The 13,528-nt window shown below is 56.8% G+C and overlaps 1 protein-coding gene across 1 annotated transcript in view; it reads right to left on the bottom strand.

Annotated features, from left to right (window-relative positions):
- Positions 1-2,228: 2,228 nt before the first annotated feature.
- The window catches only part of Ttbk1 (tau tubulin kinase 1), a 41,711-nt gene continuing 30,411 nt past the window's right edge, over positions 2,229-13,528 (bottom strand). The window contains exons 14-15 of the mRNA XM_051152880.1: positions 3,595-5,144; positions 2,229-2,985 (exon numbers count right to left, since the gene is read on the bottom strand). Coding sequence (XP_051008837.1) covers positions 2,604-2,985; positions 3,595-5,144 — 1,932 coding nt within the window. The 3' untranslated portion in view covers positions 2,229-2,603. The remainder of the gene's footprint in view (positions 2,986-3,594; positions 5,145-13,528) is intronic.

The raw sequence follows: 13,528 nt of genomic DNA, 5'->3' as shown, positions 1-13,528 counted from the left end.
GGAGGAACTGGGAAGCCAGAGAGCCATGTGCCTGAGGCGGGGGCCCTTCTCCTGCACCCCTCTGCACATGGTACGGCTGGGATGAGGGAAGGTGTATTAAGGTGACCACACCCCACATCTGAGCCAGTGACTCAGGCAGTCAGGATGGAGACATGAAAGATGGTGGTGGTCACATGACATTCTCATAGAGGAGGGCCTAAGGCTGGGGATGGATGGTCCTCAAGGCTGCAGCTTGAGGGTGGGGGCATTGGGGGGAAGTGGCTTCCTCTGCCCTCGTTCCTTCCTGGGGAGAGGAACTACTTAGTCCCCTGACCACCCACCTCTGCTGGTCCTCTGTCCCTCCCTCCTCCTAGCCTGATGATATTATTGACTCAGAGGCCTGGGGTCAGTTGGAGCCCTGTGGAGATCTGAGATCCCAAGAGTAGATTAGGCTTTGCATCTGTAAGCAGCTCAAGCATTGTGTGAAGCTGGGGGTGGGGTACGCCTAGGGCTTTCTCAGCCCTCGCCCCCCCCCCCCCCCATTTTCAAACCAGGCTGGTGCTAGTCCTTCCGGCAGAAGTGAGACTGAGAGAGCCTGTGTTCACAGTTCGGTTGGTGGCAAGGAGCAGGCCCAGGGCCTGGACACTGGGGTGATGCCCTGGTCCCCACCTGGCATGAGCTGATTGTCATTCATAAAAAGCTCTGGGTGGGAGGAAGTGGGTCCTCTACCTCTGTACTAGAGACTAGGGGGGCAATTAGAGGGCCTTGGGGTGACAAAGATAACTGTATGCAGAAAGGTTTCCTGAGTGTTCTGGGAGCCTCTGCGGTCAGCATGGGATAGATCTCAAAGGCTATCCACCCTGGTATCCTCCCCTGGCTGGTCTGTAGAGTTGCCTTCTTGGCATGGAAGCAACTGCCCAGACTCTCCTGTGGAGTTCGGCTGGCACTGAGCAGCTCCCAGCGAGTCATCCCGGGGTGTGGGTGTGGTCTGGCTGCTGGCAAACTGAGGTCTTCCTTCACCTGAATGCCTTGGCTTGTTCTCTGTGGTTCAGGGAAGGATATTGCCCTCCCCTCACCCCCCACAGGGGATGGAGGCTGCGAGTGTTTTCTAGGAGGCTTGCAAGGAATCCCTGGCCCCTTCCTGGGCCTAGGGAGTCTGTAGCCAGGGTGCTGCTCCCCCCAGATGTTAGCAGCTAAGGCTCCCGATGAGGTGGGGTGAGCGGTGTGGTGGGCAAGCTATGCAGAAGCCAAAGTGCAGGAGGAGGAGGGGAGAGAAGGAGGAGAGAGGGGAGGGGAGGGGAGGAAGAAGAGGAGAAGGAGGAAGAGGAGAGGGGGAAGGAAGGAGGAGGAAGAAGAGGAAGAAAAGGGGGAGGGGAGGAAGAAGAGGAAGGGGAGAAGGAGGAGGAAGAGGAGGAGGAAGAGACCCCATGCCAGGCACAGAGCAGCTCAGCCCTGTGGGCTGTCTCAGAGCAAGAGGGCCCAGGGTGAACTGGGATGGGTTGGGGTGGGCACCAGCTAGCATCACATACAACCTAGTGAAAAGAGCCTTCTGCCTCCAGGAGCCAGCTGTTTCGTCCTGCTCCCTCTGCCCACTTAGGGGGATGGTGCCGGGGCCAGGCCATTCCCACAGCAGAGACGGCAGGAAGAGTGAGGAGGGCCTCGTCAGAGTCCCTGAACCCCTAATGGCCAACACATAGAAGGTGATAACCAGCTACTCTCTCCCTGCGAGGAACTCCAGAGAGGAGAGCTGGCTGAAGCTGCAGTATGCAGGATTGAGGTTAGCTAGCAAGAAGGAATTCCTGATGGTAAGGGGTCCTGAGTACTAGGCCAGAGGACCAGAGAAGTGAGTAGCCTTTTTAAAGCCCCATTCCAAGCTCCCTCTGGGAACCGCTTGCCCAGGAAGGCAGCTGCTCCCTTCCAGAGGCCCAACTCATTCAGGAAATGGATTTCTCTTCCCCAGAGACACAAGAGAGCAGAGAATCCCATGCCCCGTGCCCCAAAGAGCTGACTTTAGCAAGGCCAGAGGTGTCCCCTTAAGTCTAAATAGACCAATGACCCCTGGGTCCCACTTCCCGGATCTCAGCCTTCTATAGCCACCATGGCTCCTAGGAGACTGAGCAGGCCAGAGCCTGAACACTTCTGGAATTTGAGGCTGTTTCTCCTGTTGGGTAGGTTTGGAGGGCTGATAGGGATGAGGACAAGGTGGGCCGCTGAGGTGTAAGCAGGTGTAAGCCCCTTGGGCGGGGCGGGGGCGGGGGTAGAGGGCTAGAGATCAGCCAAGGCCTGGTGGGTGAAGGGGACGGGCTCCAGAATCGGAGTCTTCGGTGGCGGTAAGTGGCTGAGCCTTCCCGGGGCAAAGGAGCTGCTGTGAGCCCGTCCCTGCAGAGGGGCGGCAGGAGGAAGGGAGGACGCAGAGAGAGAAACCGAGCCACGCACCCTCCTGGGTCAGTGCGCGGGCTGGGCTGCTGCTGGGCACATGTGCTCACGTGCGTCCTGGTGGGTGCAGGCGGGAAGCTGAGGCCGCGGTGGCTCGGGCGCGTAAGGCTGTGCTGGAAGCTGTTCCAGTGTGGCCGGCTGCGGGTGGGGACCAGGGTGAGGGTAGGGGGTGCCATGGGCGGGCGTCATTATCTGGTCCCAGGGCGGCCCTCTGAAACCGCCGCCCGGCCTTTGGCTGCTGCGCGCTGAGTCTGCAGTTGTTTCCCTCTGGGTCCTTTCTTGGAGGTCCCCGGGGAGGCCTCGGGTTGAGATTTAGCTTGGAGGACCCCCCGAGGTTGGGAGACCCCGGGCCGGGCTTGATGCGAGGGGGAGGAGCTCTCTTTGCGGGACAGGGACTGGCTCCGCGAGGACCCGTTGTGGTGCCGGGCGGTGGAGGCGGTGAGGCCGGGACTGCGGGGCGCTGTAGGCCTGGAGACTTGGGCGCGACCTGGGCCAGGACCCCGGCTCAAAGACTGTTTGGGACGGAGGTCAGCGGCAGTGGCTGACCCTGAGGGCTTCTGCAGCTGGAGCCTGTGGAGGGGCAGAGGGCAAGAGAAAAGGACAGGGGTGAGGGGTGGGGTGAAGAGGGGGGGGCATTTTCAGACATTTGAGCATTGAGCCTTAGAGATCTGTATTCTCAGAGCTGGGTGAAATGGAAGAGGCCAAGCACAGATGTGGAGACAGAGGCCGGGTGTCCCATCCTGCACGGTGGGGCCTTTGGGGCTAGGGCCCGAGGAACCTGCTACAGGTTTTCCATAAGGGCATGTGTCATCTTTAACATTCCCATGGGTTTTGCCTTTTAGTTTAGAATGGACTCATGTTAACACCAATACAAAAAATTACTTCTTGCCAGTTCCAGGATGCTCAAGGCTTTACACCCTTTGGTTTCAAATGTCTCCTAGGGGCTGTGTGTGGGCCCCGCTGGTCTCCTGCAGCCTCCCCTGGCCCACCTCACCAAATCCTCTCTAATCATGCTATTTCTGTTTTCTTGAGCCCAGTGATAGAGCTGACACTTGAGTCAAAGTGACACAGTGCCTAGCTGGGAGATGGTAGACCAGAGAGCCATCTGAGGGTATCATAGCCCCTAACGTTGGACCCTGGAAGTCCTCTGTGGTCACTGTGCTGGCAAGGGTTTCTCACCTGCTGGTGATGGCCGAGTCAGACGATGAGGCCGCACCATGGGGTCTGCCAGGAAGCTGCTGGCCTTCTGCAGATGTAGACACACTGATAGGACGGGGAATTCGGCTCCGGGTGGTTACTGCCCGCCCAGCCTTCCTAGGCAGGGCTGCTGTGGGCTCTGAGGCAGGTGTGTCTTCCTCAGAGCCTGTGCCTGAGAATGTCTCAGAGGCACGGCGATGCTCCTCGCTGGAGGAAGATGAGGCTCCGGAGGCCAGCCGCAGCAACAGACGACCCTGTCTCTTCTCCATCACCAGCCGTGCCAGGTCCTGCTGTGGCCTCGCCCTCTTGCTCCATCGCTCTTTGGCTGACAGTGAGCCCGAAGGCTCTGAACCTGTATCCTCTTCAGACAACAAGACAGGAATACGGCTCCTGGGGCGAGAACCTAGCATAGCATGGCGGCTAGGAGAGATGGCGGTCGCTTTCTTGGTGACAGGCTCCAGTGGGGATGCTGAGGCTGGCCCACCAGCAACGGCTGGGCCATTGGGCAAGAAGTCTGTGACCACTTCTGAGGGTGTTTCCCCTGGAGGGCCAGACAGGGCACTTTCTGTTTCAGTCCCATCCAGCCCTGACAAAACCATGCCATTCTCCAGAGGCACTGGGGCCCCCTCCTCCGCCATGCCCTGCTCAGAGAGCATCTCCAGGCCCAGCTCGCCCCCAGTGCTCAATTCCTCTGGCCTGGAGGCCTGTCCTCCGGAAGACATGACATTGAGGTGGGATTTCTCTGCAATGTGAACAAAGGTCCTCTCGACTTTGGTGAAGGGCGAGGAGGTGACTGCTATGACCCCAGCCCCAGGGGTCACCAGTCCAACCCCAAGCCCTGGTCCAGGTCCTGAGGGCTTGGGTTCAGACTTGAGGATGGAGGACAGGGTGCCAGGCTCTGAGACATCCAGCTGGCTCCCAGTAGGCTGGGGCCGCTCATGCTGAGGGGTGAGTGCAGCCAAGGTGCCCAGATCAGGGTCAGGGGCCAGTTCGGCAGTGACTGGCGACTTCTTCATGTCACCAGGGGAGATGAGCACCAGCGTTTTGGAGCCCTCCTCGGGCTCTAGGTCCCCATCAGCCATGGAGGCCCGGCCCCTGGCCTCCTTCTGATCATCAGCCAGCAGTGTGGACGGGGCGCCCTCCTGGCTCTGCTCAGTGCTCCTCTGAGTCCCCTCACTGCTAGAGCCACTGCGAGGCCCCAGCACCTCCCCAAGGGCCCCTGCTTCCTCCTCCTCCTCAACTTCCTCCTCCTCCTCTTCCTCTTCCTCCTCCTCTTCCTCCTCTTCTTCCTCTTCTTCTTCCTCCTCCTCCTCTTCACCCTCCTTCCCATTGGCCTGAGGCTGAAAGGGAGCCAGTGGGACCTGTGGGGTGGTGAGCAGCACATGCGAGAAGCCCACCCTCCGGACCCTGTTGAGCAGCCGGGCCCGTTCTCGGTAGTCAGAAAGGTCTCTCTTGAAATCCTGGTAGGGCAAGCCCAGAGGCACAGCTCGTGGGAGGCCATTCACCTCAAACGGGGGCGCCACAGAGAACACCTGTAAGGGGCACACACAGGGACCCGCTGAGGTCACCCACCTCCTGGGCCCCAGGAGGCCTCACTTGCACCCTAAGCTAGGGGATGCCCCACCTCCTCAGGGACATCTGCCAGTAAACAACTGCTGTGTCCCCGTGTCCTGTGCTCTGTGGCCTCTCTGCCCTTTCCCCCTCACCAGACAGGGCCAACTTGACAGTGTGACTGGTAGCCGGAAATAATGAAAAAGCGGCAGCATCTGAGAAACCCTCTCTTGCATAGGTGACCCGGCACGGGGAGCTGAGTCCCCTTCTGAGATGGGATATGTCCACAAATGGCCAGCCTGCTTTAACCTCATGAGCCAGCTGCAGGTCTTCTGTAGCTGCTGCCCAGGACCACAAAGACCCTGTTAGGGATGTCCCCTCACACTAGAGGGCAAGCTGGGTCACGGGAGCGCCAACCTTCTTCCCTGCGGTCCTTCACCTGGCCTGTCAGTGAGAACTTTATAGTCCTCTCTCTCTGACGAACTCAGTTAAGTTTTCCTCTTTGAAGCTGTGTGTGGAGCCCTTGGCAATCCTGTCATGGCTGAACCTCTTCCTGCCGTGAGCCTCCTGCTACATCCCCTCTGCTGCCCTCTTTCTGACTAGAAAGGCCTGCCCTCCTTGGCAGAACTGTCTCCTACAGGTAGTGGTCCTTTCTCTGTCGGTGTCCCAACGCACCCTACAGACGTCCTCAACAACACGACGTCAGGCCTGTCGGTTTGATGTGACCATGTGCCACAGCAGGGGGCACAGTGGTGCTCAGGGTTCACCACTTTCTTAGACTTTTTGAACACACTGGGTCTCTGTCTTCCTGAGCCAACAAGGCACAGTCCACCCAGACCAGAAGCCCGAAAGGGGAAATAATTCTGTGACCTCCAGCACCGCGGCCCTGGGTGACCATCTCAGTGTCTGCTCCCTGGGGCTTCTGTGGACTTTGTTCTGCCAGCCTAGTATTCCACACATCCCATCAGCCTGTCGTCTGGGTCCAGCACTGCCAGCCACCCTCCTTACAGCTGCCAGACTGAACGGCCTGAAACTCAGATCCACCCCTCCCCGTACCCCACCCCCTTCTTGGCTTGGCACCCCCACCCTACCTCCCATCTTCTCCCTCCCACCCTCAGCCCTGCCCCACTACGTGCTCTAGCCACCTGCCTGTGTGTGCTGTGCGTCACACCCTAGGGTCCTCCTGCCCCTCTACTCACAGGACAAATCCATGCTGCCTTTCAGCATCTCTCCTGCAAAGCCTTCCTGTTCACCAAACACGCCAACTTCACCAGCTTTCCTTTCTGCCTGCTCACTATCCGTCTATGTGTTGTTTATATGTCTCTGTCTCTCTCTCCCTTTCTCTCTCTCTCCTTCTTTCCCTCTCTCCCGCCCCCCTCTCCCATTCTCTCCCTCTCTCCTCTCTCTCTCTCTCTCTCATGAAGTCCCTGGAGGAATCTTTTGTTGTTGCTCATTCATTTATTCAAGAGGTCCTTAGTCACCTGTGCTGACAGGGTTTTGTAACCCTAGCTCTTGGGATGCAGAGTTATAAAGATGCCTTGGCTACAGAGTGAATTTGAGGCTAGCCTGGGCTATATGCAACTGTGTTTTTAAAAAGAGAGGGGATCAGCTGGGTGTAGTGGCGCACACCTTTAATCCCAGTACTCAGGAGGCAGAGGCAGGTGGATCTCTGTGAGTTCAAGGTCAGTTTGGTCTACAAAACAAGTCCAGGACAGCCAAGGCTACACAAAGAAACCCTGTCTCAAAAAACAAAACAAACAACCCCCCAAAAAAGAGGGGGTAATGGGGATACACCCCTAAACAAAGAACTAGAGACAACTAAGGATCACTGAAAGTCTTTCCCAGGTATTAGCCCCCTAATTGCCTGTCTAGGACAAAGCAGCCACTCCCCAAAATCATATACATAGAGGTAATGCTAAATGAACTCAGCAGGTTGTATTTACGTGTGTGTGTGCGTGCGTGTGCGCGCGTGTGCGTGTGTGTGTAACAATAATGATCAAAGAAACTAGGGCATTACTCTAAGAAAGTGAAGAGGGATGCAGAGAAATTGACAGGAGGAAAGGAAGGGAGAAATTATATAATATATTATATTTTATTTTTTTAGAGATCAGGGACTAGGGGCACTGTTCAGTTGGCAAAGTGTTTGTCGCCTAATTTGAGCCAGGTGCGTGGTGTGCACTTGTAATCCCTGTGATGGGGAGGGTGGGGACGGGGGGGGACGGGTGGGTATCTGAAGCTAACTGGTCTGCCAGCCTAGCCTAAGCTACAAGCCCCAGACCCAAAGCGCAAAAATAAAAACAAAAACAAAGTGGAGCCAGGTTTGGTGGCGCACACCTTTAATTGCAGCACTCAGGAGGCAGAGGCAGGCGGATCTCTGTGAGTTCGAGGCCGGCCTGGTCTACAGAGTGAGTTTCAGGACAGGCAAAGCTACACAGCGAAAAACCCTGTCCCAAAACAATATAACCAGAGTGAACTTGCTGTTCAGGAATGATGGCTCAGGTTGATCTCCAGTTTACACACACACACACACACACACACACACACACACACACACACACAATGTCCTGGTTGCTACTATGTTACACATTAAAAATCTGTGGGTCAGGTATTAAATAAGGCAGACATGCATTTATTTGAGTGGAGCAAGAGATGTCTACAGGAGGAAAAGAACTTGGCCTAATGCACACTCCACAGAGGTCCTAAGCATAGAAGGATGTCACACAAGCAACAGGCCTGCAGATAGCTCAAAGACATTTGCTTCCTCTCCCTGGCTCTGCTCATTGGTTTGGAGATCACTGCCCCCTCCAGCCTCAGTGGAGCCTGGATACCATGCCTTTTGGCGCAGGCAAACGAGATGCCCAGCCGGCAGCTTTTGTGCACATAGGCTCTGAGGCTGGTGGAAAATGACACAGGGATCTCCCAGGCTGAGCATCTGTCAAACTGGTGACCTCCTCGCTTCAACAGCCACCTTCCTCCTCATAACCCACTGTCTGAGAGACTCAGTGGAGCAGCACAAGTAACGGCAAGTAGAGCAGCCTAGAGCAGCCATGGTGGTTCAGGCCTGTAACCCTGACAGTGAGGAGGCTGAGGCAGGAAGATTGCTGAGTCTGCGGTCAACCTGGCCTACGGGGTGAATTCAAGGCAGCCAGGGCAATATAATGTCTCGGAAAGGGCGGCGGTGGTAGAGGCAGTGGGGAGATGGTTCAGTGGCAATGAACAAACAGGGGGGCCTAAGTTCAGCTCTCTAGCCCCCAAACAGCAATCCAGCACGCTGAGTACCGGCACATAGCTAGGGTGGAGACGGGGACATTTCCCTGGCTTGATGGCCAGCCAGCCTGACCAACCGATGACCTCTAGATTCAGAGAGAGACCTTGCCTCAAAAGATAAGGTGGAGGGTGTGGAGAGATGGCTCAGCAGTGAAAAGCACTTGCTGCTCTTGCAGGGGACCGAGGTGTGGGTCGTAGCACCCATGTAGTGGTTCACAGCCATCTATAACTCCAGTTCTAGGGGATTCGATGCCCTCTGCTGACCTCCGTGGGCCTCAGGCACACATGTAATATACGTACATATGTTCAAACAAATACTCATACTCAAAATAAATAAATTGGTGGGTTTTCTCTTTTAATTTGAAAAATGAGGTGAAGAGTGGTAGAGGAAGATGCCCGACACTGACCCCTGGCCTCCACATTCATGTGCACACTGTCATACAAACACATACGCCTTGGTCCCGTATGGGGAACTTCTGATGGTCTAGAAGCTTCCTTAGAACTTTGTCCACTTTCCATCCCTGCCGAAGTCCCTAGTAACTGTTTTTCTTTTTTTTTTCCACGCTATTTTTTCATTCTCAACTTCAGTAAACATTAAGGTACTGACTGTGCTGGGCCACCACTGGAGTGCCCAGCCAGTGGACAGCTACAGAAAACAGCTGGCTTAGTGGCAAAGGCCTCTTTAAGTGGTGATGGGGGTCATGGGCTGGGCGAATGCACTGACAACCAAGCACAGGAAGACACTAGGGAGCTTTTCTCATGCCTTTGCCCCCTGCACCAGACATGCCTGCTCAGCAGCAGATGCCCCTGGGCCTACCTCAGCACTTTTCTATCTCATTTTCCAAGTCTTGAACATTTCCGTCAGAATCACCTTTTCTCCCTATACCTGGCCAAGTCCTGGGCCTTTCTGCACAGAATCCCATTCAGAGGATGAGACCTGCCCCTCCAGCCAGCTGGGTAAACACAAACAAAGCCTCCCCCCTTTTCCATCTGAGGCCCTTTTCTCTAGGAGCCTGGGAAGAAGCAGAACTGAGAACCAAGCCGACCTATGATACTACAAGAAATGCTGAGCAAGCATTGGCCCAGATTGGGAAATGTGTTGACAAGGGCAACCAAGACTTAGAATTTGCTAGTACCTCCTGTCTCCCTTACGGAACAGAGGAGGAGCCTCTGCATTTGGGGGGGCCTGGGGGGGTCTGCACATCTCGGAGCTCTGCTAAGTGGATCAGCGCCACCCACAGCAACCTGGTGGGCCGGGGTATGCTGGGCAGTCTGTTTGAGTACTCCCCACCCCAGCTACTATTTGCTAGGGAAGAGTTTCCTTCCTCTCCCTGCCTCTCAGGGATACTCACTGAGCTATTTGCCCTCTTAATCTTCATTCGCAGTCTGATGGTGCCTCCAGGATACTCTGTATTTTTGGTCCAGGATACCCAGCAGAATGGACCAGATGACCAGCCCCCATGCCATCTGTGTTGGGTGCTAGCAAAGGGTAGCTGGCCAAGAGGAGACCACACCTCTCTCCAGGGCAGCGACTTTTATCAGCCTCACTTGTTTGTTTTAGGCCCCCAGGCTTGCCTTGTTAGGCTCATCCAAACGCTTTAGGAAAGACCAGCGCCAGTTCCTACCCTCCATTCTGCAAGGGAAGATGAGGCTGAGAAGTCCCTCAGATCTGAAGCTCCCTGCTTGCTCTAGTCCCAGCAGGGCTGGGAGACTCAGGAGGCAGAGGCCAGGAGTCTCTGTGAGTGAAAGGCCTGCCTGGTCTACAGAGTGGCTCCTATCAAAAGCAACCAGACAAAACCCCCACCTCCTTGTTGATTCAGAAGCTCGGCAGGAGGTGATTCTAGGCTGCTTCATGACCAGAGGGCAAGGCCATTCAAGCTGAGGCCATCCTCCGATCAAAGCCCCAGGCTCCTGCTTCCTCTAGGATCAACTTCCTCAGCACCAGACCTTGGTTTTGCCCTGCTACTCCTTGAACTGGTCTCTCACTAGCCCAGGAAGAACTTGTGCCAATGTTGCTCAAGACCTCTCACTCACCTCGTCCCAACTGCCCACACCGGGTGCACGAAGTGACTCTCTTGCCTGGACTTTGGCCAAGCCTAGTACCTGGAACTGCACTCCAGCTCAAAGTCCCAAGGGTATGGGGACATGGGAAGGCCCCAGTGACAAAAGCAAAGGGTTAGCTGGCACTCCTCCACACTGGCCCGCCTAATGTCCTACATCCCTTCTTCTGCTCCAGAAAGCTGAACACCTTGGATGACCTGCTCCTCCGCCCTGGCCCCCCAGCCCCGCAGCCACACCAGGCCTGAGAGGAAAGGACAGGCCATCCGTGGCTGTCTGGCCCTTTACCTCTCTCTTGCTTTTGGCCCCAAGGGAAAAGGTGGCTTCCTCTTCAGTACCTGGAGAAACTAGCCAGAACCTGCCCTAGTCGGTTCCTGAGGCACCAGAATAGTAGTAACTCCTGCCTTCTGCCCAGCCAGAGTGAGGGACAAAAGCAAGGCATGACACAAAAGAAGAGTCTCTCTGGCTTCCACAACCAGAGCCAATCGGCTTGGGCACTGTCCCTTCGCCGGCCACCTCCTCCCTCAGACAGTAGAGGAGTAAGGACAGGACGCGGGCAAGCTCCCCACAGAGCTCTGCCACTCTAGTTTCCCACCTCCAGTACACTTGGTCAACGAGCCTAACCCCCTACCTCCTCAGGCATTCCTCTCTGTACATTTGGCAACTGGAATTGGATCCCGGAGACAGGAGTTCATTGATCACCTTCCCACCCCGCTCCGAGAAAGGAAACAGCCGGCAGGGGGAGGATAATCGGTCCAGCCGACGCGACCCTCAATCAGCAGCCCCAGCTCCAGCCCTTGCCCCCCCCCCCTCGCCCAGCCCCGGAGCTGATGTCCTTGGGGACCGGGGCGGGGGGCGGGGTGAGGAGTGGGGAGACAGTGAAAGAAAGCAGGCCAAGGCAACGGTTCCTGGAAGGCGTCTTTAATCAGGATTTGGTAGTACACAAGCTCTCCGGATTGTCTGCATGAACATACAGGGACTTTAAAAGGCACAAGATCCCTCGCACAGCGACGCCTGACGGCGGGGGCCCCCACCCCCGCCCGTGCACGGCCGTGTGCGTGTGGGTGCGTGTCCGTGTCCCACCCCCGTGGCGGCGCCGCGCGTGTGCGTGTCGGTTTCAAGTGTTGGATTTGTACAGTACTCGCAGTCTGGGGTGGGGGTGGGGGGCTCAGTGCATGCTTTTCTACCCGGGTCCGGGGCCCCTGACGCCCACTATATATACACTAAGGAGGACGCAGCCTTGAGAGAAAAAGAGGAAGAAAATTGGGGGCGGGAAAAAGAAAAGAAAAAAGAAAAAGCGTCCCATCTTCGTGTGTGTGTGGTTTTGAGTTTCTCGTGCATGCTTAAGCTGGCCAGGAACGGGAATAGTGCAAGCGTATAATACAGTATTATTGCAATACAAAAAGGGGTCGAGGAAAAGACTTGAGATGAGGTGGCGGGGGGTGGGGGCGCTCAGGAATAAACCAGCTGGGACTGGAGACCTCCAGGAGGGTCTTCATGCCAACCACCCTCCCCTCCCTCGCTTCACCCCATCCCCGGGAGGGGGACAAGGAGTTTCGGTAGGGAGGCGGTTCAATTAGGTCCTGGGGCTGAGTTTCCCCACACCACCAGGCCCGCCTTTCAGGGGGCAAAGGCCAGCCCCTCTCTGCGTCAATACTGTCAACCCGCCCTTTCCCCCACGGAAGCCCCTCTACCTGGGGGAGGGGTCGACGGAGCAAGTGCAAAGGAAGCAGGTGTTGGTCCCTGAGTTTTATTTTCGGGGATGGGGGTGGGGGAAGAGTTGGAAGTGGGGGCATGTTTGGGGAGCCCCCCAGGGCCCTTAGTGGCGGTTGGGATGAAACAAGGGAAGTGGACTGGATGGGCAAAAGGGTTGGGTGGCTCTGAGAGACCTAGGCTCAAAGTTTGTCTCCCCCCTCAACTCTGGGCTCTTTGGCATCCAACTGCAAGGCCAAGGGTGGGGGCAGCCCTATGGGCGGTGAGGTAACCGGAATCGGGGCAGGGGGGATCGGCTATTGGAGCCAGCTCCTCCCACATCAACACCCCCCCCCCCCGCCCACATCCCTGGTCTGCACCCTAACCCTAGAAGCACTCAGGGATGAGTTCCCCGCTCGTCCCTACCTTGCCTCCAGGGCAGGGACCCAGAGGCCGCGAGCCGGCAGAAGGGAAAAACAAAATTGAGCGCGAAGGCGGGCGGCGGGGGAGCGCTAACCCAAAAGAACTTTAGCAGCAGGCAGTTTGGCGGGATGGGGACCTAGGCTGGGGTCCCAACCAGGACGGGCGCAGGGACGGGCGGGCGGGGCGGAAACTCCGAGGCCGGCGGTATCAGGGACCCGCCAAGTAGCAGCTGGTTGAAAAGACCGAACATACATTCGTGGTGTGACGGCTGCAAGGGGGGCGGGGCGGGGGGAGGGCAGGCCCCGGGGCGGGGACAGAGCTGGAGTGGGCAACAGAGGTCTCTTATAGTTAGAAACCTGCCACAGGGTCTCAGGCGCGTTCCGGGTCCGTCGGGGCTGCTAAGTTTGCTGTCTGGAGAGCAGATGAACTGTGCGCGAGGCTGCGAAGTGTGCGCGAGCTTGTGCGTGGGTGGTCATCCCGCCCCCCTCCCCCAACCTACAGCCTGTATAGGATTCAAGGGAAAGTGGTGGAGTGACAGGAAAACCCAGGGAAAGGAGAGGGCGAAGGAAGGTTTCCCCGTTCCTTCCTCACTTCTAGGGTGGGCTCAGGGGCCTCCCAGGCTGGGAAGTCCACCGAGTCTGTTGGGGGTTATCTGAGGGAGCTGGTCCTCAGCCTGGGGCCTCTCCCTTAGGGAGAAGGATGCCTTAAATGTCAGACACGATGGGGTGGGCATGGCTCCTGCCTCTCCGGTTAGAAGTGTCCCATATTTAAGTGGAGATTGGGGTACAGCAGGGACTACCCTTAGATGTCTAGACTTGCACTCGCCCCCAGTTGCCACATCAACTCAGGGACAGCAGTGAATACATCAACCTGTGTCCCCAGCCCCAATAGAGCACCCCAACCTCCAATGGGAACCACCCCTTCT

Source organism: Acomys russatus, chromosome 11, assembly GCF_903995435.1.
Source record: "Acomys russatus chromosome 11, mAcoRus1.1, whole genome shotgun sequence".
NCBI classification, from domain to species: domain Eukaryota; kingdom Metazoa; phylum Chordata; class Mammalia; order Rodentia; family Muridae; genus Acomys; species Acomys russatus.
The sequence above is the reverse complement of the archived record's forward strand: the minus strand, read 5'-3'. Positions and strand labels throughout refer to the sequence as shown.